The 27,496-nt window shown below is 46.4% G+C and overlaps 1 protein-coding gene across 2 annotated transcripts; it reads left to right on the top strand.

The window, feature by feature from the left end:
* The first annotated feature begins 321 nt into the window (after window positions 1-321).
* EEF1E1 (eukaryotic translation elongation factor 1 epsilon 1) lies at window positions 322-21,145 on the top strand. Of its 2 annotated transcripts, none has more exons than XM_062184396.1 (4): window positions 322-446; window positions 2,802-3,002; window positions 7,342-7,437; window positions 8,711-8,966. In XM_062184396.1, exons 1-4 carry the CDS (start codon window positions 360-362, stop codon window positions 8,774-8,776), a joined length of 450 nt encoding a protein of 149 aa, XP_062040380.1. In that variant the 5' UTR covers window positions 322-359; the 3' UTR covers window positions 8,777-8,966. The 2 variants fall into 2 exon arrangements, with proteins under 2 accessions (XP_062040380.1, XP_062040375.1); XM_062184391.1 differs by lacking the exon at window positions 8,711-8,966 and adding an exon at window positions 16,467-21,145 and having other exon boundaries at window positions 326-446.
* The last annotated feature ends 6,351 nt before the right edge of the window (window positions 21,146-27,496 follow it).

Raw genomic sequence — 27,496 nt, 5'->3', positions numbered from 1 at the left:
TATATACAAAATTTCAGCCTGCCGAAAGAATTAACGCGTTAACCGTGGCAGCCAGGCCAAACCACCTGCCATTAGAATTCGGAACACCACAGCCATCGAAGCCCCACTCTGCTGCTAGCTCTGCCAGAAATTCCAGATCTCAAGACCAGAAACTTGCCATCGCCTCTGCACCTGCCGGTCCCAACCCTCGAGCCCGCCCCTTTCCTTTGGCCCCGCCTCCTAGGCGCCGGCGTGCCCTCCACGCCCCCCTGCGTTCAGCCAATAGCCGGCTACGTTTTCGGGCGTGCTGCCTCCCTCTTTGCCAATGCCGGAGCTCCTTTCTGCCCAGGTCCCGCCCCGCCAGACGCTGGGGCCAGAAGATGGCGGCGGCCGCGGAGCTGACGCTGCTGGAGAAATCCCTGGGGCTGAGTAAGGGGAACAAATACAGCGCTCAGGGTGAGCGACAGGTGAGAAGCAGGGCAGCACGGCAGGAAGGAGGCTGGCTGGAGCAGAGCCTGCGGGGCCCGGCGGGACGTGGCCGGCAGGGGCGAGGCCGCGGCTCGGGAGCTCCCCACGTGTCTGCGCCGCCAGCCTCGGTTCCCGGAGGCAGGGGAGGGAGCGTGCACCTGTCGGCCTGGGCCTGGGCTTGGGGAACCGTCAGCGTTTCACTGAACAGCTGCCTTCGCCGTCACTGCTCCCCTCCGTCAGGCGGCGACTGCTCGGGAGCTGACAGGGGCCCGGGTGGCTCTGTGCGGGGCCTGGGCCACTCCGGGGTGGTGACCGGTGGACACGCTGCCCGCCTCGGGAGGCCAGGCCGGGCCAGCCTTGGCCGCAGTCTGCGCTGCAGCCGTGAGGAAGGGAGCGGTGAGCCCCAGTGGGAGCCTGGCCCGGGCTGCGGAGGAGGCCTGGGAGGTCCCACGATGACTGACAGGCCGAGCGCCGAGGAGGAGCGCTGGTGGCGCCGAGGCGGCAGGTGCTGGGAGCATCTTGGATGCTTCGGTCCGTGCGGGCCTTGGAGGGCTCTGCCTCCCCGCTCTTCGTTCGCTCCATGCCCAGGTCTAGGCGCCAGAGCGGTCGTGCTGGAATTCCTGCCCGGACCTGAACCCGAAGCTGCGGCGGTGAGGCGGCCTGCCTGCCCTCCGCTGTCTGAGTGGTGACAGCACCGGCCTGGGCTTCCTCCGCCGTCCTCAGGCGGATTCCTCCTCCCAGGTTCGGTTTAGGCTTGTAGGGACCATTGCCAAGACGGAATCTTATCCAGTGTGGGGGTTGGTCTAGGATGAGAACCCCTCATGGGCAGTCAGAGCATGCGCAGTGGAGGGAAACACTAGGGAAGGGGGTGGGAGAGGAAGTTGGTGCTGACTATAAACGCTAAGTGCAAAAGCTTCACAAAAAAGCTGCTGTGTAACAGATTAAGCATTGAAAGATGTATAAAACCCAATAAATTGGGGAAGATTGGGAGGTTTGGAATACTAGGTAAGCTATGAAGAACGATGCAATGCACCGAAATTAGAGTTTGAGACTCAACTGTGACAGCTCTGCCTTCAGGATGGGAATTTTTTTTAATATTATTTTTATAAAAACATTTTTAGCCATGGGCAGCTATTGAAAGGTGATGTGTGGAGAAAGAGGTGGGTTTCTGTGATAAGACGCGGCCATTTGCAGGGAAGACAAGTGACATCTTGAAGGGAGCAGGAGGGGTTCTCTGTGATGTCAACATTTTTCCATCATTGCGTTTTTTAAGAGGAAGTTATTGGTGATCGGAGAGGTTATAATTTCATTGGTGTGTGAAGGCAAATGTGAGATTCAAGAAGCTAAATAGTGGATGCGGAAGTAGAAAATACCTTTAGTTACTTCCTTTACCTTTAGGAGGTACCTTTTCCATAAAATGTTAATCTCACTGCAGAGTACAGGATGCTGTTTCATGGCTGAAAAGAGCAACAGCCTTCCCAAATGTATGTATGTTTGTTTGCCTAAGTCATTTAGATAGTATACTGTTACTTGTGTTTGGTTAATCTTGTCATTGGAGGGTATTTTCCTCTCTTTTAAATTTCTCATAAGCTTTGTACTTAGTTGTGCATCAAAAAAATTTCAATTAATGTAATTTTTAAATAACTTTTTTTGAAAGATTTATTTATTTGAAAGTCAGAGTTATACAGAGAGAGGAGAGGCAGAGAGAGAGAGAGAGAGAGGTCTTCCATCTGCTGGTTCACTCCCCAATTGGCTGCAACAGCTGGAACTGCACCGATCTGAAGCCAGGAGCCAGGAGCTTCTTCTGGGTCTTTCATGTGGGTGCAGGGGCCCAAGGACTTGGATCTTCCACTGCTTTCCCAGGCCATAGCAGAGAGCTGGATCGGAAGTGAGAAGCCGTGTCTCGAACTGGCGCCCATACGGGATGCCGGCGCCAGGGCATTAACCCGCTGCACCACAGCACCAGCCCCTAAATAACTTCTTATAACCAAATAAATCTGATTCTTTGGATTGCTGTTGTCATATGGGAAATAAAGAGAATCAGGTTTATTTAAATTTGTTTACCTTTGTAGTAGTGTAGGTAATGGAATTAAAAAATATTGGGATTTTCATGTTTTTGGATTGTACATACAGCTGGACATTGTGTAGTGATTTGTGTATTTTTGGTGCTGTTTTCATCAGCTTATCAAATTGTAAATTATGTGTCTGATTTCCTGTCTTTGTTTAAAATCTTAGAGTCAAATCCAAGAGAATTTGGAAAAAAAGATGGACAGATTTAGTGATTACTTGGAACTGACAGTCATGAAGGTCTTTGTTTTTGAAATTTACCTGAAGAACATTTTCTTCTTTTAAAGATTCCAGTTCTTCAAACAAACAATGGCCCCAGTCTAACAGGACTGACTACTATAGCAACTCATCTAGTCAAGCAGGCCAACAAAGAGTATTTGCTGGGGAGGACCGCAGAAGAGAAAGCCGTAGTTCAGCAGTGGTTGGAGTACAGGGTCACTCGAGTCGACGGACAGTCCACCAAAGAGGATCTCCGCACCCTGCTGAAGGTATGGTGGCTTCTTTCTGGGCTGAAACACCTGCGCTAGGACCAGCGGAAGTCTGTCTCCCCTCCGATTGCGCCCACACTGTTGGCTGCTTTAGCTGCTCCTTCTGCCTCAAGGTAGTTAGCACCTGTGATTCCCCGCTTCGGCCTCCTCCCCCTTTACAGCTCAGCTCCAGTGGCCCTTCCTCAGAAACTTCCCTGACCACTTCGCTCCTTGCCCAGGGAAGTTCCTGGTTCTCCGAGCCGTCACCGGGCCCTGTGCTTTTCCTTCTCGCTTGTAGTACTTACAGTTTTATGTGATTTTTTTTTTTTTTTTTTTTAATAATGGCATAGTACCTCTTATCCTGACTCAGCATTCCTCATTCCCCAGGGGATGAAGTACTTTCTCAGAGGCAAGAGAGACTCGGATTCTTAGGAGGTTGGTAGTTGGAGGAGGCCCATCTCTCCTCTTTTGAGAACCATTTCCAAAGGCATTACTTTGGAATAAAAGAATCTACTGAATATGGCTCTAGACACACCCAGAATGAAAGATGTTCCGAATGAAATTGCTTTTGTTAGCTTATTTAAATATAAAGCAGACTTTAAACAATTTTATAAAAGCTTAAAATCTAAAGAGATCATCCAGACAACCATATATCATTGTTTTTTAATTTCTTTAATTTTTTAAATGGATATTTATTTATTTTCATAAAGGGCACAGAGAGAGATCTTCCATCTGCTGACTCATTCCCAAATGCCCACAATAGCCAGGTCCGGGCCAGGGTCAAGCCAGGAGCCCCAGGCTCCATCCAGGTTTCCCACGTGGGTGTCAGAGGCGCAAGCACTTGAGCCATCATCCACTGCCTATCAGGATGCATTAGCGGGACGCTGGATTGGAAACACGTACCTGTGACTTAAAACAGGCAATCCGACATGGGATGCAGGTGTTCCAAGTGGCAGCTTAACCCACTGCACTCTTTTTTAAATTTTATTTCCACCGTTGTATAGTATCACTGTAAGTTGTGCAAGACAGCTTTTCCTTTATCACTTTGGAGGAACTGATTTAAACTGCATTCTTGATGGGTACCATCTGGCAGGAGGTCAGTTTCAGGCCTGTGCCTTTACAGATCTGCCATGATCAGCTGTTCACGCGTCGTGTCCACACGGGTCCCTCACGGGGCACCTGCAGCGCTCCCCACCATTTCCAGAGGGAAGCGGGCTTGTCTTCCTTTTATGAAAGTGAGATTGCAGGCATTACAGAACACAAATGTTTGTTGGACCAAGCTTACACTGTGCTTTCAACTTTTCGATATTATTAGAAATTTTAGTAAGTAGTTGGGAGGAAAAAGAAAAATCGTGGAAATTTATAGAAAAATAATTTTTAAAGATGTTATTTATTTATTTGAGAGGTAGAGTTACAGACCAAGAGAGGGAGAGACAAAGAAAGGCCTTCCATCCACTAGCCCACTCCCCAAATGGCCGCAACAGCCAAAGCTGGGCCAGTCTGAAGCCAGGAGACAGGAGCTTCTTCCAGGTCTCCCACGCAGGTGCTTTTCCAGGCCATAAACAAAGAGCTGGATCTGAAGACGAGCAGCTGGACACGACAGGTGCCCGTGTGGGATACCTGTACTGCAGGCAGAGCCTTAGCCCACTACGCCATGCTGCCAGCCCCTAGAAAAATCATTTCACAGATTTGGCAGGGGCATCAGAAAGACTGAATGAGTTATCAAATTTTGCATCAAAATAAATTTAATCTTTTAATTACATTTGTCCATGAACTTTTTCACTTTTTTTTTTAAGATTTATTTATTTATTTGAAAGTCAGAGTTACACAGAGAGAGAAGGAGAGGCGGGGGGGGGGGGGGTCTTCCATCTGCTGGTTCACTTCTCAATTGGCCGCAACGGCAGGAGCTGCGCCAATCTGAAGCCAGGAGCCAGGAGCTTCTTCTGGGTCTCCCACTCGGGTGCAGGGGCCCAAGGCCTTGGGCCATCTTCCACTGCTTTTCCAGGCCATAGCAGAGAGCTGGATTGGAAGTGGAGCAGCCAGGACTAGAACCGGCACCCATATGGGATGCTGGCACTGCAGGCAGTGGCTTTACCTGCTGCGCCACAGTGCCGGCCCCTGTCCATGAACTTTTTGAAGTCCTCTCATACCAGTATAGCCTACAGCTGTCTCCTCATTTACACCTCATTTTGAAAACTGCTGTTTTGAAATAAAATGGGAGCAAACTCAGAGATGACACTGAATTGGGCAAACACTTCCTGAGTCTGAAACCACTGTGTCTCAGGTTCTGGGATGTTGCTGTGGTCTGAGTTCTGAGTGTTTGAGTGCTCTTCAGATGCGTGTGTTGAAATCCTAGCCCCCAAGGTGATGCTGTTTGGAGGCGGGATCTGTATGGTTGGTATATTTTCCTTCTGCGTTGGGAAAGAACAGCTGGCTGTGAAGCAGGATGCCAGCCCTCCCTGGGCATGAATGTGCCAGAGTGCTGAGGCTCCAGAGCAATGAGAAACAGATCTCTGCTGTTTGCAAACCACACTGTCCATGTGTTCTGTGACAGCAGCCCAGAGGGACTCAGAGGTGGTTTGAGAACCAAAGCGAAATGCCGCCTCTGTAGTTTAAGGAATTCTACTGAAATCGATGATCTTGACCATTGGACAGCGTTTTTAGCTGGCCACTATGTGAGCTTTGAGAATATCAAATAATAGTTCATATAACTTGTTTGAAAAACCTTCCTCTAAAGGTTACATGAATTTTTTGTCTCATTTGAATGTAATCTAACATAAATGATTATTCTGCTAAATTACGTGTTAAATTTGAGAGAGCCAAAAGTATTTGTACAATTTCAATGCGTATAGCGTTTTAGTTTTACAAGATGAGGCCAGCGCCGTGGCTTAACAGGCTAATCCTCTGCCTTGCGGCGCCGGCACACCGGGTTCTAGTCCCGGCTGGGGCGCCGGATTCTGTCCCGGTTGCCCCTCTTCCAGGCCAGCTCTCTGCTATGGCCCGGGAAGGCAGTGGAGGATGGCCCAAGTCCTTGGGCCTTGCACCCACGTGGGAGACCAGGAGAAGCACCTGGCTCCTGGCTTCGGATCAGCGAGATGCGCCAGCCGCGGCGGCCATTGGAGGGTGAACCAACGGCAAAAAGGAAGACCTTTCTCTCTGTCTCTCTCTCTCACTATCCTCTCTGCCTGTCAAAAAAAAAAAAAAAAAAAAGTTTTACAAGATGAAAGAGTTCTGGGGATTAGTTATACAAAATATGAATATCCCTAACGCTTACTGAAGTGTATACTTAAGAATGGTTAAGAGGTGGACGTTGTAGCCTGCAGTGTATTAAGCTGCCGCTTGGGACACCTGCATCTTGTACCGGTGTGCATGGGATCAAGTCCTGCCTCTGCTCTGACTCCAGCTTCCTCGGATGTACACCCCGGGGCACAGCAGGTGATGGCGCAAGCACTTGGGTCCCTGCCACTCATGTGGGAGACCTGGACTGAGTACCAGGCTCCTGGCGTTGGCCTGGCCCAGCCCTAGTTGTCGCAGATACTTGGAAGAGATCTCTTTCTGTCACTTTGCCTTTCAAATAAATAAGAATAAACAGGCTTTTCAAAAGTAAAAACAGTTACACTGGTACATTTTGTGTTATGTGTCTGGTACCCCAACTGAAAATTATAAAATACACATATATACAAAAAGTACAACAAACCAATAGCAGGATTCTCAGAAGAGAAAAGACAGAAACTGCTATGGAGTTTTTTAGTGAAAAAAAAGGAGATCTAATCTGAACATAATTTACTTAAAAAAAAAAAAAAACAACATTATTTATTTGGAAGGCAGAGTTACAGAGAGGCAGAGAGAGAGAAAAGCCTTCCATTCGCTGGTTTACTCTCCAGTTGGCTGCAATGGCCGGAGCTGGGCTGATCAGGAGCCAGGAGCTTCTTCCAGGTCTCCCACGTGGGTGCAGGGGCCCAAGGACTTGGGCTGTCTTCTACTGCTTTCCCAGGCCATAGCAGAGAGCTGGATTGGAAATGGAGCAGCTGAGACTCAAACCGACACCCATATGGGATGCCGGCACTGCAGGCGGAGGCTTTATCCACTACGCTGGCTGAGCATAATTTACAAAATGCTTCCAAAAACAATAACTGAACTCTTTGAAATGATCATAGATAGCACTTCAAATATTTTTCCTAATGTTTTCTTATTTCTTTAAGACTAATATTGTATATACAACTTCATAATGAGGTGTTTGGCAAATGATTTGTGGTTCTGAATGAATATTAACGTCAAAGAAGTCAGTGCTTTGTTTTCTAATGTACTGAGTGTTTCTAGCCAGGACGTGGTAATGAACTTTACTTCTGTTCTCTTCTAGGATCTCAATTCGTATCTTGAAGATAAAGTCTACCTTACAGGACACAACTTTACCTTAGCAGATATCCTCCTCTACTATGGACTCCATCGCTTTATAGTGAGTATTCCAGTGCAGACTGACCTTCTCTAGTGTTCACAGTGAGTTGTTAAAGTTTGTCTTGAGTTCAGATCGAATTTGCATTTTTAATTTACCAAATGAAAGGCCCAGGAATTAACTGTATGTAAAGTACCTGCACAAAGATTCCTTCCACCTGTTGCTGCCTGTTCCTTGATGTGCTCGTTTCTCTGCCTGAGAAACAGAGGCAGAGAGAGGTCGTCCATCCACTGGTTCACTCCCCAGATGGCTGCAACGGCTGGAGCTCTGCCAATCTGAAGCCAGGAGCTTCTTCTAGGTCTCCCACGCCGGTGCTGGGGCCCAAGCACTTGGGCCATCTTCCACTGCTTTCCCAGGCCATAGCAGAGAGCTGGCTCAGAAGAGGAGCAGCCGGGACTAAAACCGGTGCCCATATGGGATGCCAGCACTGCAGGTGGCAGCTTTACTCTCTGCGCCACAGAGCTGGTCCCATGTACATTCTCTTATTAGCACCTTTAGGTCGTCTGGTATGGTCACTATCTTTCCCTGGTAATCCCTGATTCTTGGCCAGTTCAAACAAGTATCTTCATTCCAGTATCTAAGCGCAGATCTGTTGGAGGAACCACAGAGGTACAGGCTACTGCCACTGCCGATTTTTACTGTGCGTTTCACCTGGACTCCTTGATCAGCTCTTCCCTTACTCCTAGACATACTTCAAGACCAGTACCCCTTCACCACGCCCCTCCCTCCTCTTCCCCCTGTATCTCCCACTGTTATCCCTAAACTCTCCTCCTTCCTTCATCTAGAAAATGGAGGCTCCTGGTCTGCTTTTTTCCCAGGAGAGTCCGTCCATCTGGCTTTTCATCTCAGCTCCCCTCAACCTCCTGCCCCTGCTGGGTCTCCCCCACATTTTATGCCCTTTCTCTCTCATAGCTTCAGTTTTGCCCTCCTTCTGATCAGTTGCTTTATTTCAAATTGGCTCACATCTTAGATGCATTTAGAGACAGTTTTATGACACTTGACACTGTTTTCATGCTGTAGTCTCATTTAATCCCTAAGACAACCTGTGGAGTGGGCCCTGTTCTTATCAGAGGAGATAACCGAGGCACAGGAAGATCAGATGTTGTCCTTGAGGTCACCCGGGTCAGTGACAGATCAGGTCCAGAACCCAGGCAGTTCGGCTCCAGAGTTCCTACTTTTTTAAATCTGCCTCCAGCAGAAGACTTCTGTTGCCACGCAGCACTCAGCTTCCCGCTGTGGGGAAAAACCCTCCGTTGTTGTGTGCTTTGTGTTCCAGTTCAGTCGGGTCCTGATGTTTCCACCCCGGGAGCCTGTCACATGTGTCTTCCTGTATCCCAGATGACACTGCCCTCGTTCCAGAATTCATAACGTTTTGCCTGCCCTCCTGCTCCAGTCTCATCTCTGACAGGCCAGCTAAAGAGTTCAGTGCTGCTCACTCCCTACAGAGTAATTTGATAGCGTGGGAGACACTGCATCGCCTGCCTCCTGCCTCCCTCAAGCCTCATACACATCACCATCTTCCAGCGATAGCCTGCCCGGAGGCCGCTGACCACTGCGCTCTTCCTCCCTGGGTCCTAGCATTGCTCTGCTCTCTGGCTCTGTGATCCCCTCGCCCACAGCATACTAACTGCACTCATCTGGAGCTCAGCAAGTATCTCTGAGTTCCAGCACTCGTTCCTTGGGTCGAGCCCTCTCAGGCTCCTGAGGCGCATTGGAATACTCCTTCCTACGTTTCTCTTTGCACCTCATAGATGACCCCAGCTCTAGCTTGTTCCACTTTGTACTGTGATTCTAAAAGTTTCCCTTAATTATACACTGCTTGAGTTATGAGATTAAACCAATTCATATATATTTTTTAAAGATTTATTTATTTATTTGAAAATCAGAGTTACACAGAGAGAGAAGGAGAGGCAGAGAGAGAGAGGTCTTCCATCTGCTGGTTCACTCCCCAATTGGCTGCAATGGCTGGAGCTGGGCCTGTCTGAAGCCAGGAGCTTCTTTTGGGTCTCACATGTGGGTGCAGGGGCCCAAGGCTTTGGGGCATCTTCTGCTTTCCCAGGCCATAGCAGAGTGCTGGATTGGAAGTGGAGCAGCCGGGACTTGAGCTGGCTCCCTTATGGTATGCTGGCACTGCAGGCGGCGGCTTTACCCACTGCACCATAGCACCAGCCCCACCAGTTCATATTTGTGAAAGCACTGTCTGATGTAATTCCTGGTACACATATATAGTCAGTCTTCTGTAGCATTGAGTTCATTTTTAGCATATTTCTATGTAGTTGCAAGGAGCTTCATATATGTATTGTTAGTGTACCCCATAACTGTGAAGGAGATGGGACCAGCATTACTCCCCCTGTTACAGAGAAGGAAATTAGTGGCTGCAAAGGCCGGGTGATTTATGTCCAGGCACAGAGCTCAGTGCTGGAATGTCCGAGACTAAGCAGAACTCCCAGCTCAGGGGCCTGAAGTACAGGGAAGCCATAGCGGTGTGTGATGCAGTTAGTATGTTTAACATCAGTTACTGGGAGCCTCCCATAGGTGCCCAGAGTACTGACGTTGTAGGGACTCAAAAGAAGCACAAAACCCTGTTTGCAAAGAACTGTTCATCTCATAAAAGGAGTAAACTGATTTACATTAAGACAGTGAGTGAATTAGAGAAAATGATATCCAGTGCTGATTTCCAATCAGAACGTCAGGTGATCTTTTAAAAGTGAAGACAAAATAGGAGGTAGAATCATTAAATGGCTGGAAAATTGTATGCACAATCTGTGTCCTTGCTCTCCGAGAGAATTTTCAGGGGTTTTGGAAGCGTGTGATGAGTTTGTAAAGATTGCCTCTAAGTAAGATGGCCGCCTGATTTCTCCTGCGGAACAACAGTTTTGGCTGTGGAAGGAGGCCCGTGAATAATCCTGGGGGCAGAAGCAGTGAGGTAGAATGAGTGCCCTCTGTACTCATCAGAAACATGGCTCGACTTTAAACAGCGTGGAGAGATGGGCCATAATGGCAAGTCCTGTCCTGTTCCTCCGGTACCCCTCCTGGCTCCTAGCATATCGCCTTGGGCAGCTGAATGCTTATCAAATGAGCAGTATTGGGCCGGCGCTGTGGCTCACTTGGCTAATCCTCCGCCTGTGGCACAGGAATCCCATATGGGCACCGGGTTCTAGTTCCAGTTGCTCCTCTTCCAGTCCAGCTCTCTGCTGTGGCCCAGGAAGGCAGTAGAAAATGGCCCGAGTGCTTGGGCGCCTGCACACGCGTGGGAGACCAGTAAGAAGCACCTGACTCCTGGCTCCTGGCTTCGGATTGGCGTGGCGCCGGCCGTAGCGGCCAATTGGGGGGTGAACCAACAGAAGGAAGGTCTTTCTCTCTGTCTCTCCCTCCCACTGTCTATAACTCTACCTCTCAAATAAATAAATAAATAAAATTTAAAAAAAAAAAAAAAAGATGAGCAGTATTTAACAATCTACCTATCTATAGTCCCAGGCATCTTTATGGTGAAAGTGTCCTCATCAGATAGCTTCCATCTAATTAAGTCAAAGTTAAGTGTACATAAATGTGAAGCAGGTTTAAGTGCAGCGGAAATACATTGATCACACCAGCCTCTTACTCCATTCTAGGTTCAGTGTATTTTAGTGGCTTTTTGAATTTAGAATGATAACGTGATACAGCTTACCTCATTTCTTTTTCTTTTTTTTTATTTTTTGACAGGCAGAGTGGATAGTGAGAGAGAGAGACAGAGAGAAAGGTCTTCCTTGTTGCCGTTGGTTCACCCTCCAATGGCCGCTGCGGCCGGCGCATCTCGCTGATCCGAAGCCAGGAGCCAGGTGCTTCTCCTGGTCTCCCATGGGGTGCAGGGCCCAAGCACTTGGGCCATCCTCCACTGCCTTCCCGGGCCATAGCAGAGAGCTGGCCTGGAAGAGGGGCAATGGGGATAGAATCCAGCGCCCCAACCAGGACTAGAACCCGGTGTGCCGGCGCCGCAAGGTGGAGGATTAGCCTGTTAAGCCACGGCGCCGGCCATACCTCATTTCAAAACGAAAAAATTCTCCAAGGTAAAGAGGGTCTGCTGTGAGTTCTCTGAGCATCTGTGTCCTGGTGGCAAACCGGTAGTTCTCCACCCTGGGGGAACCTCTAGCGTCATTCGAGTGAGGCTCTGCTGCTCCCAGCACGGCTTCCTTATGGAGGGGTGTGTGCAGCAGTTCCTCTCTGAACACAGCAACAAACCTGTTGGCATTTTTCAAACGTATTCAAATGTAGCATAATGTTTTGACAAATGTAGCATAATGTTTTGACATTGTTCGACTGTTTTAAGCTGAGTGCTAGGAGAAGTGCCAATCTGTAATCCTGGGGGTGATGACGGCGTCTAGGGACTGTCAGGGCTCACGCAATCTGGCTTCCTGTAGCATGGAGCTGTCATTGAGAAAGAGCATTTCTCCCATCTAATTTTTCTTTTTTTGAGATAATAAGGAGGTATAACTCCAGCAAGCCGTGTATACATTTACATTGTCCTGTCTTCTGGCTTCCACACCCATGCGATAGAGAAAGGAAGTAGCCTGACAAGGGGGAAGCTTGTGTGGAATTCCTCTGCCAGCAGAGTGAATGAGGGCGTCATCCCATGATGCAAAGCAGGCGCACTCAAGTATGAGAGCGTTTGGTATTCAGAAGGTTAGAAGTGTTTCATTTGATCCTGCCTGTTGAAGTTAGGGTTACAACAACAGTATTTAACAGTTTGTAGCTATTTGTTTCCTATTATGGAATGAGCATGTGTGAATGTGTTTGCTCTCTTTATATATGGTGATGAGGATGTCACATTTACTTTTTTCAAATTGAATTGAGTGGACTAATATGTAAGTCACTCTGCTGACCGTCCTTTTGGATGCATAACACGAGTCAAAACACCTCCCTCACCCTGATCCAAGTGCAAGCAGAGTAGTGAGAGAAATAAACACCCTCCCTAGGAGCAGGCCTCACAAGGACCTACACAGTGTGGATGGAAGTGCCCTGTGACATTCAATGACATCCCTGTTGGGACTAAATCGACACAGGTGAGACAAGTGATTGCTAGGTGTTAAATTCAGGTAGAGTAGATGAGAAGTTTTGATTGGCTACCTGCTTGTTTTCATCGAGTTTTTGTGCTTAATTTGCTTTGGTAATGTTTGTGATGGTTAACATTATTGAATACTTAGTATGTCATCAGCACAGAGTGTAAATAAGGAACCTTGAGGTCAGCCCCCTTTTCGTTGTGGCTGAGTTATTCTAATTGTAAGATCTGGTCCATCTGAATTCCTTTCAAAGCATACTGTGTTGCGTTTCCTTTGTTAAAGTGCCCGTTGGTGTGGCTTTGGTTCTAACACCAGGGACCGGCTTGCCGCCTTTTCCGAGTGATTTCATAGTAGATAGCCATCCCCATGAAAACAGCCTGTTGCTCAAGATTACTGAAGTCCTCTGTACTATTTTGTGCTGTTTGACTCTGAGGTTGTTATCAACTGAAATCCATTTGTTCTGAAGTATAGCACACCAGCGCCAGTGTGTAGTTCTTTTATAGAAAGGAAGGAAACGTAAACAAACTAGCTGGAAAACAATCCAGGAGCACTGGCCTAAAGAAAGCCCAACGGCAGGCTGGTGCCAATTAAAAGGGTTGCAAACCAGCATTGCACCCTGGTGTGGAGTGGGTCAGTTCAAGTGTCTCTCACTGGTCTCCATGGAAAATTAGTGACTCAGAATATAAACTGTTTGGCTGTAAAGTTCAAAGTAATGATGTAGTGCCAGTACAAATAACAAGGAATGATTAGGTGGAGAGAGCCGGGCACCACCATAGACTCACTGGTGTGTCGAGCAGTAAGGAATCGGGCAACAGTAACTGGAACAGCTGCATTGTGTGTAAGTGGGGGAAAATGTTAGCTGACTAGAAAGGGCTGATGAGAATCTATGCTATATAGCGAAACAGTCCAAGGAAGTCCATCCAAAACTATCTAAAACACGGAATCTGGTAGGGGAGAGTCAGCTGTTTTCTTTGTTTACAGAATGTTCATATGTGCAGTATCTGCCAAAAATGTAGCAGAGAGAGCATCAGTCCCGATTTTCTCCAGCTCAGACTTTAAACAGTAGAACGTGGTACCCTGATCCTCTTGGAAGAGCTCTATGGCTCTCTGGCACAATGTTCCATAACAGATCATCTAGTCAAAAATTGTTGGGACACATCAGGAAATGTAGAATTTTGTATGGTGGCCCTATTCATAATCCTTACATACTAGAGACTGCGTGTGAAGTTTTAAAGCTGGAGTTATTTTGCTGTGTGCTGCATATTGTTGTTGTTTCAAATAATAGACCTGGTAATAAGAAACAAGTCAGATTTGAATTGTGTTTGAGCAGAGAATGTGAAATCAGGTTGGAGTAAAACTCACTGTTGCTTCTGTTTGCTTTAACTGTCAGCAAATAGGTTTGCTGAAGCTGGCTTTGAATTTTATTCGTTCATTCATTTTTGGTGAAAAAACTCACCCCCATTCCTTATTACAGTGTTAGAGTTACAGTGACTAAATTTTTCAAATACCTTACTTTTAATTTTGCACCAAATAATTAAAGATACAATTCTTTACATCTGAAATTCCCTTTCAGTATAAACTAACTTTTGTGTGAAAAAAAGATATTCTTGTCTACTTTTCTTGACCAATGTGTGAGGTATTTATTTCTGTGCCATGGACTGTCTTGTAGGTAAGACAGTATACTAACACCTTTCTGATGAGTGACACATACAAAATGCCCCCTCAAACAAAATGAATTTTTTTGTTTGTTTAAAGATTTATTTGTTTATTTGAAAGAAACAGTTACAGAGAGAGGAAGAGAGAGAGTGTCCATCTGCTGGTTCACTGCCCAAATGGCCGCAACAGTCAGTACTAGGCCAATCTGAAGCCAGGAGCTTCTTCCAGGTCTCCCATGTGGGTGCAGGGGTCCAAGTACTTGGGCCATCTTCTACTGCTTTCTCACATTTATCAGCAGGGAGCTGGATTGGTGGACTGGAAAAGGAGCAGCCAGGACTCAAACTGGCACCCATACGGGATGCCAGCACTGCAGGTGGCAACTTTACCTTCTACGCCACAGTGCCAGCCCCAAAATGAATATATGTTTATAATTTGCAATAGCAGCTTGAGTGTAGGCCTTCTGTGTGTGTCACGAAACCTGAAACTTCAGTGTTGATGTAAAGAAGCAATGTGACTCACGCTGTGGCAGCTGAAGGAAACCGAGCTAACAGTTAGGTCAGCTAAGCATTTAAAGCAAATGCTTCCTACTTTCAAATCTTATTGTTAATATTAGTGTGTATTCCGTATTAATTATCGCATACTGGAGTGGTTTGTCCCTCATTTTGTTGATCTGATAATTTAGGATATTTGCCAGCAAATACAAACTAAATTCTTTTTTTTCTTTTTCTTTTTTTTTTTTTTTTTAAGTTTATTTATTTGAAAGAATTAGAGGGACATCTTCCATTTGCTGGCTCACTGCCCAAATGGCTGCAGTAGCCAAGGCTGGGCCAGGTTAAACCCAGGAGCCAGGAGCTTCATCCAGGTTTCCCATATGGGTGGCAGGGGCCCGAGCACTGGGGCCATCTTCTGCTGCCTTCCCAGGCACTTTAGCAGGGAGCTGGATGGGAAGTGGAGCAGCCGGGACTTGAAACTTCACCCATATGGGTTGCCAGCATCTTCAGGTGGCAGCTTTACCCACTGCACCCCAGTGCGGGCTCCACACGCTAAATTCTGAAAAGCTGCAGGATTTCCATCTCACTAAAATGACACTGAATAAGCAGATCCATAATGAGTCTGAACCTCTTGGAGGGTGGCTAATTTTTTTTCTTTGTGTTAACATTCCTGAAGCTGTTATCAAGACTTGTAGTAACATCTGTAAAATAATTGTGACATCTATAAAAATGTCAAATTAGTGAAAGGCGAGGGAACTACACTGCCCATACCTGGGATCAGGGCTGCAAGTTCCTCCCCTGTTGTCTGTCTGTTCACCTGGCAGCTCTTAGTAATTCCAGAACTTGCTTTAGAGAAAAATCTTTGAGTCACCTGCTTTGGGGCTTGAGCCCAGAGAATTAACAGATGCCTGGAGTCCTCATTGCATGTCTCCCTAACCAAATCTCTGGGCATTCCTGCTGCCTGGTAGTAAATTATAGAAGCTGCTACCTCCACTAGAAAGGCAGAGTTCACCTTTGTTGCACACAGAACTTGCAAGCCATGTTACTCTCATGTATTATTTACTTAGTCTCCTTCATCTGAGCCATGTGCCAATAGAAATAGCCCTTTTGTTCATCAGTGATCACTTATGAAATGAGGCAGATCTTTCCTCAAGTTTGAGTAGAATGGCAGAAGTAGTCTACATACAGAGGACTTCAAAAAGTTCATGGAAAAGTAGAATTAAGTTTATTCAGGTGCAAAAAGTTTGAAGTCCACACATTTGAGTGGTCTTGAAAAAGTTCATGGAAATGAATATTATGAAAAAACTACACATGAATTTCAAAAATTTTACACCCAAATAAACTTAACTTTTAAGAACCCTCAATACATGAGCCATTTAGAGGTAGATGTGTGTGTGTGAGAGGGACAGAATATAGTATTCACATGTTAAAGATGTTAGGTATCAATAAACCTTTCATATTTTAGGTTTGCTTGCAAAAAATAGACACTATCTTAGTCTTTTGGAAACTATTCTCTTCCTTTCTCTTATCTTCCTTTCCAATAAAGTAAAAAAAAAAAACAATCTCTGGGCCTCCAGCAAAGTCCTGTGTTGATGTGGATTTTGCATTTGTTAAACACTTGATGTAATTTCCTAGAAGCACATCTGGTTTTGAACTAAACATAAAAGCACTGAACAAATGAGAGCTTTTCCAAGTGGCTGAAAATTTTATTCCTACCTAAACAGACTGGCTTTTGACAACTGTTGCAGGGAACGATGGGGGGTGTTTTCTGTCTCTTTACCTAACTGGCATTCACAGCTGGCTCATGTAATGTCTGTGTTGTGTTTGTGTGTTTTTCATCTCTACTTAGGTTGACCTGACAGTTCAAGAAAAGGAGAAATATCTTAACGTGTCTCGCTGGTTTTGTCACATCCAGCATCATCCAGGCATCAGGCAACATCTGTCTAGTGTTGTCTTCATCAAGAACAGACTCTATACTAATTCCCACTAGAAGCTGCCCCTGTCCAGAAGAGCGATCCCAAGTGTTGTAAACGCAAGGTCTGTCCTGGACTGTGAATTGGAGGACTCGTGAATTGATGTTGCAGTCTTTCTTTGTTTGCTGAAGTTGATGCAGGTTTCAAGTCTATTCTGGTGTCTTAACGTTTTATTCCTTCTTTAGTTTGACATTTTGCAATTTTTTTATGTAAAAATTCAACTGCTATCCAAGAAAGTTGAGATCAAGTTATAAATAACCTTGTTTTCATAGGTGCAATTTATTTTAATAAAAGCTCCAAATCAATGGTTTAACCTTAAAAAAGAATAGACAGTCCTTACCGTGGTTGACGTATCTGGCTATCAATTAACCTCTCATGTCCAAAAGTTCCTTTTGCCCTTATGATATTTATAGTCATTTGTTTGTTGAGAACGATAAATGGTGCCAAGAAGACAGAAAGGGGAGACCGGTGGATTTGTATTTAGATATTTATGTGAGCTAGTAAACGTGATTGAAAAAAAATTTGTTTCTTTCTTTCCTGTGGTGTCTTTCTTCCCAGTATTCATTGGGGTGAAGCCAACTGCTGAACTGTCCTAGAAGACACTGGATTAAGGCACATTCCCCTTGGGAGAATGATTCTTCTTCCTTGTTGGTTTATTGGCATGTGCCAGAGGAGATGGGAAAGTCCCGGGATCCCACAAGTTTTGGGTTTATAATGATGAGATCTTTCTAAGCTGAAAGCCGACTTTTAGAGGATGGCGGCTGCCTGGGCACTGTGCGAAGAGACAGTTTGTTGTAGAGCCCTTCCTGACTCGGCAGACTCGTCGCCAGTGCTCCAGAGCTCCAGAGCTCACCTAGCCAAATCTTAAGGGAAATGGAGCCTTTGAGCGCTGGACTGGTTCATGCTGCTTAATGTTTCGGTGCTGTTGCCCAGTCTAACCAGTATACGGCTCAAAGTCCAAGCAGACGAGCAGTTACTAAGAAGATACACAGCACTTTGAGTCCTGTTTAATCACTTACTAGCCAAGCAGTGTACCCTGTTCTTAATGTGAAAAATAAAGTAACTGTAAATTTGGAGCATTAAAGAAGAAAATATGTGTGGAAAAAGCTTAACATACGGCCATGGCTGTCAGAAAAGGTTAATTTCCTTTCTCTTCTCCAGGCAAATCAGGATTTTGTGTTTCTTTTTACAGGGTTGGGGAACCTTTCTTTCACCAAGGCCATTTGGATATTTACAACATTCACGGGCCATACAAAGTTAGCAGCTTAACAATGGGCTTGTTGTAGGTTTACTGAATTTCCAGTCCTGCCTGCAGCTGCCTTGGCAGGGCCAGTCCAAATGGCTTTGTGGAGCTTATGTGGCCTGTAGGCCACAGTTCCCACCCCTGGCTTAGGAGGACATGAAGATTCTGAGTTCCCCACTTTGCCCTTCTTGTTACTGAGTCAAGAGAGTGGCTAGGGCCTGACAGTTACGATGCCAGTTGGAATGCCTGTATCCCATATCGGAGTGCCTCGATTTGAGTCCTGGCTCTGTATCCTATTCCAGTTTCCTACTAATGCACACCCTGAGAGACAATGGCTTAAGTAGTTAGGCCCCTGCCACTCGCATGGGAGACCCAGACGGAGTTCCTAGCTGCTGGCCTCGCCCTGACTTGGCGGCAGTTAGGACTGAGCCAGCGGATAAGTGCTTGTTCTCATTCGCGCACTTGCTTGCTTTCATTCTTGCTCTCTTTCCCTCTCTGCCTCTCAAATAAGCAAAATAATAAATTTCTTTTTTAAAAAAAGTGTGTGGGTGTTACATTAGATGAGGACAGTTTTTATGTGTACATACCGGTCTTTAAATTAGAAATCATAGACTTAAATCTGCTCGCTCAGAGACTAGAGGACACAGGTGAATCTTGGGAGTTGTCATCAGGCCCACTCTCCCTTTCAGGCAAATCACTGCCCGGCCGGGTCTGTGAGCCCACCATATGGTGTCGTGGCTTCAGAGTACCCCTCCACCAACACTGCCTTCTCCCTCTTGTCGGCAGGAGAGAAGCAGAGCAGGTAGGGTTGACAGGACATGGGCCATGTAGCCCTCCCATCCCAGCTTTTGACAGAATGAAGTGCACAGTGTTGGCATAACAGGTGCTACTTGGTTCTACTGTGTGTCAGGACTTCCCCCCCACTAACTTAGATCCTAAAAGATGAGGGGATGGAGGAAGAGAAAAACCTGGCTCCTACGGTAGCCAAGGGTTAGATAATGTCCAACAGCACTGCCCGAAATGTCTTCTCCGTACCTGATGGCCTCTTCTGTGTTCAACTTCACTGTGTGCTGAAGTCCATCCTGACTGCTCAAGTCTGCTCCAACCCCTGATTGTGGCAGAAGCCTCATCATGTTGTAATTAACTTCTCTCTTCCACCAGACTTCTCATTCCTTGAGAGCAGGGAATTTTCCCTTATGTATCCAGTCCTCTCAAAACAATGGGTGGCACACAGTAGGTGCTGAATGCCTATTCCGTCCTTAAGTTCAGTTTATGGGCCAGTATTGACGTCAGAGCTCTAGTCAGTCTGCTTGACGGACCGTTCTCCGAAACCTTACTAAGCTACATCTGTCTTCACATCTGGCTACCGCGGCTAGGAAAGAGGCCAAAAATACAGTCCTTCCATGGACACAGTGCCACCCAGAATACATGCTGTGCTCTTTCAGAATGAGAAAAGGTGATACTAGGTAGGTACCTGGCATCTCTCAGAGAGTGGATCTTAAACAGGGAAATAGCTTTTGAATGCCACAGGGTCAGTTGTAAAAGAATTTAGTTAGTAAACTGTTGACAGTTCATGAATCACTTCACTGTTTTGGAAAATGTTGTTTGAAAAGTAGTCATCAAGGGTACACAGTGCCATGAGACCAAAGAAAAGGGACAAATCCAGGACCCAGAATGATTTATGTACTGACCGAAGCATGGTCTCCAGCAGCTGTAAGACAATCCTGTGGATCTCTATGTCACAAAGCAGAAGAAAAAGGGTTTTATAGACAAAAGTGGCCCTTAGCTACTGTGCCTGGACTTTCTCAAGAAATATTGACATCCAGAGGGTGGGATGGTTGTCTCAGGGCGTTAATCCACTGCCTGGGTCATCTGCATCCCATACCAGGGTGCCCGAGATGGAGTCCTGCTCCTGCTTCCAGTCCAGCTTCATGCTAATGTACATCCTGGGAGGCAGTGATGGCTTAAGGACTTGGGTTCCTGCCACCCACGTTGAAGACAGATTGAGTTCCTTGGGCTTTGAGCTGGCCCATCCCTGGCAGTGGTAGGCATTTGGGGAACAAACCAATGGATGGAATCAATTGCTCTCGCTCTCTCTCCTCTGCCTCTCAAATAAATAACAATTTAACAAACAATTTAACATGGCCAGCATTAGATAGGGATATTCCAATGTCTGGCCCAGAAGGACAAGCCCATTAGGCTACCTTATTGTTTCTCCCAAAGGGCTTAGGATGACCTTCCGGCTAACCTAAAGGACTAGATGACTGTTAAATCCAAAGTGGTTGCAGTAATGTCATACTGAGTCCCTACAACTGACCACAATTTTATTTTCATAATTCAGAAACTACTTGCAGGACCCTGTGATATACAGATTTATCATTATGAAAATCTATTAAGGCTCCTTTAAAAATAAAAACAGTAATAGCTGCCATTTATTGAGTATGTAGTATAAATCAGGCACCAGTCCAGGTGCTTTTAGTGAATTTGCTCCTTTACAATCCCTTTCTGCAGATAAGAGAACAGAGAAATTAAGGAGCTAGTCCAAGGTCACACACTGATCCCAGTCATCAAGGGGCTAGGATGAAACCTGAGCATCTGGCTCAAACTGAAAGTGTAAGCCACTTTACAGGTGTGCTCGTGAAATTCTGAGTCGATGGGTGAACTCAATGTTTACCCACCTTAGGAGAAAGTAGCCTTGGGCATTGGCTAAAATACATGCGAATATACTTCAGGGGCTGGCATTGGGTTAACAGGTTAAGCCACTTCTGCAGCACCAGCATCCCATATGCTGATGGCCCAGGTCCCTGGGCCCCTGCCACCCCTGTGGGAGACCTGGAAGAGGCTCCTGACTTTGGCCTGGCCTAGCTCCAGCTGTTGCTGCCATTTGGAGAGTGAAACAGCAGATGGAAGATCTGTCTCTCCATCTCTAACGCTGCCTTTCAAATAACTTTTTTTTTAAATTAAGAAGCTGCCTTGTTTGAACCTGACTTAATGCCTATACCCATCTTTAAAAAAAGATTTATTTATTTGAAAGGCAGAATTACAGAGAGGGGAGAGAGAGAGAGAGAGAGAGAGAGGTCTTCCATCTGCTGATTCGCTCCCCAGATGGTCTTAATGGCCAGAGCTGCACCAATCTGAAGCCAGAAGCTTCTTCCAGGGTCTCCCACATGGGTGCAGGGGCCCAAGGACTTGGGCCATTTTCTACAGCTTTCCCAGACCGTAGCAGAGAGCTGGATCAGAAATGGAGCAGCCAGGACTTGAACCGGCACCCACATGGGATGCCAGCACCACAGGCAGTGGCTTTACCTGCTATGCCGCAGCGCCCTCCCCTCAAATAAATCTTATTTAAAAAAAAAAAAAAAAGAGAATTGGGCTGGCGCCATGGTACACTAGGTTGGGTTGGTCTTCAACCTGCAGGGCGCTGGCATCCCATATGGGTGCCAGTTCTAGTCCTGGTTGCTCCTCTTCCAGTCCAGCTCTCTGCTATGGCCTGGGAAAGCAGTAGAGGATGGCCCGGGTCCTTGGGCCCCTGCACCCACATGGGGGACCAGAAGGAAGCACCTGGCTCCTGGCTTCTGATTAGCGCAGCTCCAACCGTTGCGGCCATTTGTGGAGTGAACCAACGGAAGGAAGACCTTTCTCTCTCTCTCTCTCTCTCTCTCTCTCTCACTGTCTGTAACTCTACCTGTCAAATAAATAAATAAAAATCTTTAAAAAAAAAAAAAGAATCAATGAGAGGCTGCACAATTCTGTGAATGTAATAAAAAGTTCTCACTACACTTAAGTAGAGGGTGCTGTAATGGGTGAATTACAGCTTAATAAAGCAGTTGGTGGAAAACAGTGAGTCAAACACTCCAGCCTCACCATTTTAGACTTTAGACAAGACACTGCCCGTGAAATTGTTCATGTTAATAGGGTCACCCCTACTGATCATGCTCATTGCTTCATGTGCTATAAGAATGTCTAAAAATTACCTAGCATGGCACCTGGATGTGGAAAAAATGGTCAGTTAAGGGCAAACTTAAGTGGAACACTATAAAATCATAATCCACAATTTTTAAAATGAAGTTTTTGTTTACTTTTTTATAAAGATTTATTTATTTATTTATTTGAAAGTCAGAGTTATACAGAGAGAGGAGAGGCAGAGAGAGAGAGAAAGAGGTCTTCCATTCACTGGTTCTCCTCAGTTGGCTGCAATGGCCGAAGCTGCGCTAATCTGAAGCCAGGAGCCAGGAACTTCTTCTGGGTCTCCCACATGGGTGCAGGGGCCCAAGGAGTTGGGTCATCTACTACTGCTTTCCCAGGCCATAGCAGAGAGCTAGATTGGAAGTGGAGCAGCTGGGTCTCAAACTGGCACCCATATGGGATGCTGGCCTGGAAGAGGAGCAACCAGGACAGAATCTGGCGCCCTGATTGGGGCTAGAACCTGAGGTGCCGGCACCACAGGCAGAGAATTAGCCTAGTGAGCCATGGCGCCGGCCTAAAATGAAGTTCTTAAGTCTTCTGCAATCTTCTGTCCCTGAGATGCCAACCTAATCAGTACGAGAGCTCATCTAACATAAAAGAAATAGTGGCAGAGTTGATTATGATTCTGGTAAAACCATAATAAGTTCATATTCTTACCAGTCTCTGATCCTCACATCTTTCAAGCTGTTGAAAAAGAGAGACCATGCCATTCTTCCTACTCCGTTTCTAGAAGACTCATCTACAAGAGAGTATGGCCAGCCTTGTGCATGCTGGTCCTTCTGAGAAGTAAATGGCTCTTCCCAAACACACTCTGTAATTCCTGGAAGCCTGCGCCACTGACCATTAAGAGATGCCCCAAATGCTTATTTAGTACCCACGATGTACCAGCCATTGGCATCCTTTGAAAATAAATAAAAATAGTTGGAGACCCTTTATTGAGTGTTTGCTATATTCTGGACACTTTACATCATCTCTTATTTATTTAGGAGCCAGGGAGAAGCCAGACTAACCCACATGCTGACCATGGCTGAAATTAATGGGAATTATATGATTTCAGGGTTGGAAGACAATCTATTGCCATATTATTGTCCGCTGCAGTTGATTTAACGTCCCTGATCTGATTTGTGTCCCTGTTCCACATGCAACTTTCAGGAAAGAACAGATGAGAAATTCCAAATAGGGAAGAATCCTTTTTCCGTCAAGAAGCCATGAATTGTTTACATTAATTGGAATAAATACTAATTTTAAAACAGAAATAATAGAACTGGGAGCAATAGGGCTATTTCTCATAGGCATGGTTATATTCAAAGCATCCACGATATAAAGCATTTTGTGGAGTTCTGTGGCTGTAAATCTTTGTCAAGTGGCTGCTGACACTGTGGTAGGAGAGGTGACGGAACTTCAAGGGCAACATAATCATCCACCCGTGACCTGACTTTCCAGTTAAACACCCCATCCCCACAGTTCACTAAGGTTTTCCACATGGGAATTCTCGTTTTTACTCCCTGTTGGACACTGGTGTGATAGTGACTCCATCCAATTTACTTGATGCCATGGTTAACGTTGCTAGGACATGGTTAGATTTCCCACAGGGACGAAGACAAGATGAGTGGGAAGGCTCACCCGCTGTGAGTGCATCGTATCCTTCCTGCCTCTGCAAAAGCATGTCTAATTCATGAGAGTCCGTCCAGCATAGCTCCAAGATATGCTGGTAAAAATGTAAGCAGATACAGCGTTAGGGAAAAATAGAGCTTTATCTATTATAATCACATATGTGCCCCTCTCACCGAGAGATGAAAAACACAACTACTTGACAAGTAGTCAAATTAAAATTATTTTGAACTATGGCTTTTTCATTTCTATTTTTTCCTAACATTTGACTTCATTCTTTTAAAAAAAAAAAAAGTCAGATGTTACATGAACTTTAATATTAATCTACTTTTGGCAGAGATGTGGTGGTTTAATGGATTGCAACATTTAGCTTTTTACCCCAGAGAGTAATATTTCTTCTTTCTCTCTGTAATTAGATAATCTGCTGCTACCCATTACCAGGGCACTAAATTTCAAATTCTCCATACACCTGAGCAGGCTGCTACATATCTGGCCATCTTAATTTTAGTCTTGATTTATTGAAGCCGAATTACATTCTTAACTTCCTGGAGCTCTGGGTGAATTTTATTGCAAAAGCAATGGGGAGAAAGTTACCATCATATATCTCTCTTGCTGGGCAGAGCTTTTAGATCCACGAGGGGCTCCATATCCCGCTGTTCCACGTCTTGTAGGCTGGATTTATAACACTGTGAAGCCCAGCTCTAGGGTTACATACAGGCATATCAAAGATGAGATAGAGAATTTGATTTTGCAATAATGATTACTTGTTGCTCGAGCCCATGTTCCTGCAGGCTCTACCTTTATTCCCCATGCTCCTGGTGGATAAAACTAATTCAACTGCTACCTAATCTGGCAAAACTCATCTTTCACTTAGGGGAGAAAGGCCAACAGAAGGCAGATGGGAAGTCTGGAGAATTTGCGATGTTACCAGTTTTGCGATTGTGTCTGAAGAATCTGTGCTTCCATTATATGTGATCCCTTTAGGAATCTTTCAAACTTTTGTCTCCTTGTGGGGGGAGTGGAAGCTTTGCATCTTTTCCAGCCTGATGAATTGACTTGATGGCTCATGCGTGCTGTCTCTTCCACTTCGCCGAGGCCAGGTGCCTAGGGCTGGCCAATTGTATTATGGATCCTGCAGATTGGGCTTGCCGTCCCTACTGAGTGTCATCTGTCCTTGCAGCCTTGCCGTGGCTAATTTCTGTCCTAACATCATCTGCTTGAGAAATTCATGCCTGGCAGGCCTGTCTGTCCAAGTTAAGCTTGAAATACAGTAACCATAGAACTAATTCGACAAGGCATACTCTGAACAATAAGGCCGCAGGCTTGATGAGAAACTTCCAGCCACCTGATTAGAAATTCCAGCACTTCTTGGATACAATCTAAGAACGAGTCTGTTCATCTCTTGTAAGTTATCATCCCTCTACTGCCCCGTTTTCCCCTGACCTCCTGCACCATCCACATACCCCATCTTAAAGACCCAGAGAGACTTTTCACTCTGACTTGCCTCACTGCATCACTAGGTCCTGCCTGTCCTCAGCACTTGACCTGAGCCCGTCACTTGGATAAAAGAAGTCTTCACATTCGTTCCCCTTTACCCTCCCACCCCGGGGATGCATTCCAAGATCCCAGTGGGTACCTGAAACTGCCTATAAAGGGATGTACCATATGTCTTTGTATACATGCATGATAAAGTTTACTTAAAAATCAGGCACAGTAAAAGATGAACCCAACAACCAACAATAAAATAATATTGTACTCAAATTATTTAAAACTTATGAATTGTTTATTTCTGCAATTTTCCATCTAATATTTTCAGACAACCATTGCCCTTGGGTACCTGGGAAACAGTGAAAGCAAAACTCTGAATGGGGTACTACAGTTGTCACTGTCACTACCAGACACTTAGGAAACAGGTAACAGGCACCGCTGTAGGGCAGTGGCTTCAGCACACACGAAAAGCACTTGTGCTTCTTCAGACACAGATCCTAACTCCGGTTTGAGTTTCTGATTCAGAAGGTTGGCAGTGGCTCCTAAGTATCTATATTTCTCCCATCCAAGTACTAACCAGGCCCAGCCCTGCTTAGCTTCCCAGATCAGACAAGATCGGTGCGTTCAGGGTGGTATGGCCATAGGTAAATGTCTGGATTTCTCTTTTCCTTTTTTTTTTTTTTTTTTTGACAAGCAGAGTGGACAGTGAGAGAGAGAGACAGAGAGAAAGGTCTTCCTTTTGCCATTGGTTCACCCTCCAATGGCCGCCGCGGCCAGTGCGCTGTGGCCGGCGCACCGCACTGTTCCGATGGCAGGAGCCAGGTGCTTATCCTGGTCTCCCATGGGGTGCAGGGCCCAAAGACTTGGGCCATCCTCCACTGTACTCCCTGGCCACAGCAGAGAGCTGTCCTGGAAGAGGGGCAACCGGGACAGAATCTGGTGCCCTGACCAGGGCTAGAACCCGGTGTGCCGGCGCCGCAAGGCGGAGGATTAGCCTAGTGAGCCGCAGCGCCGGCCAAATGTCTGGATTTCTAACAAATTCTTGGGTAACTGTAAAGCTGCTGGCGTGATAACCACACCATGAGAATCACTGGGCTATACCTGTCAAAGCTTTGGTGACAGTCAAATGTAGAGGTAGCCACACGCATCCAAGAACCCATGCTGTTGTGTTTTTGCGTGGCTGAGTCAGATTTTCCGAAGGTGTGCCCAGGGTGGTGATGGAGGGTTCCGAGTTCTGAGAGGCTGGCTCTGTCATGGGAGCAGTTTCCATAGCTATCTCAGGGAAGCACTGCATGTCCTCCAATTGATGTAGCTACGCCAGGAGCACCTCCAGGGGAAACCAGGAGGATCTGATACAGGAAGATCAGTACCAGACTATTAACGTCATCGCCACCTACAAGACCCTGGACGCTAACACGCAGCCCTCTACATCATACCAAGCTGATGCCTATGCCTAGTGTGCCTCACCACTCACCAGCTACCTGCCTACCCACATCAGTTCCTCTCTAGCTGCTCCACCATTGTGAGCATTGGCCGGATGCCAGGGTAATAGGGCTGGACTGTGAAACTACAAACTGCAACCCTCCTGAGTTGTTCCTCTCAGGTGTCTTATTAAAGTAGCAAGAAGTTGCCTGATACAACAAAATAAGATATAAATTAATGCACAAGTATCGGCCAGCGCCGCGGCTCACTTGGCTAATCCTCTGCCTGTGGCACCGGCACCCTGGGTTCTAGTCCCGGTTGGGGCGCTGGATTCTGTCCCAGTTGCTCCTCTTCCAGTCAAACTTTCTGCTGTGGCCTGGGAAGGCAGTGGAGGATGGCCCAAGTGCTTGGGCCCTGCACCCACATGGGAAATCAGGAGAAGCACCTGGCTCCTGGCTTGGGATCGGCGCAGTGCACCGGCCGTAGCGGCCATTTGGGGAGTGAACTAACAGAGGGAAGACCTTTCTCTCTGTCTCTCACTGTCTAACTCTGCCTGTCAAAAAAAAATCTACAACAGGGGCCGGCGCTGTGGCTCAGTGGGTTAAGGCTCTGGCCTGAAGCGCCAGCATCCCATATGAGCACTGGTCCCAGTCCCGGCTGCTCCACCTCCGATCCAGCTCTCTGCTGTGGCCTGGGAAAGCAGTGAAAGATGGCCCAAGTCCTTGGGCCCCTGCACCCATGTGGGAGACCCAGAAGAAGCTCCTGGCTCCTGGCTTTGGATCAGCGCAGCTCCGGCCATTGCGGCCATTTGGAGAGTGAACCAGTGGATGGAAGACCTCTCTCTCTCTCTCTCTCTCTCTCTCTCTCTATCTCTCTCTGTCTGCCTCTCCTCTCTCTGTGTAACTCTGACTTTCAAATAAATAAATAAATCTTTACAAACAAACAAAAGAATCTACAGCAGAAATTTCATTTAAAATAACAAAAAGCCTCACCCATCCAGAAACAAGAACTCCAGGGAGATGATAAATGGGTAGAATCCGCTTTTAGCCTCAAAACTCTTCCGATTCCACAGATGTGAGCCCAAGGACACACTCAGAGCAACTGGAGGTGCCAGCAGAACGGGACTGCTCATGGTGCTCCTCGGGGACCCTCCCCCAGCTGCCAGAGCTGGCCGGT

Source organism: Lepus europaeus, chromosome 3 (genome assembly GCF_033115175.1).
Source record: "Lepus europaeus isolate LE1 chromosome 3, mLepTim1.pri, whole genome shotgun sequence".
NCBI classification, from domain to species: domain Eukaryota; kingdom Metazoa; phylum Chordata; class Mammalia; order Lagomorpha; family Leporidae; genus Lepus; species Lepus europaeus.
This window is presented reverse-complemented; position numbering and strand designations above follow the sequence as displayed.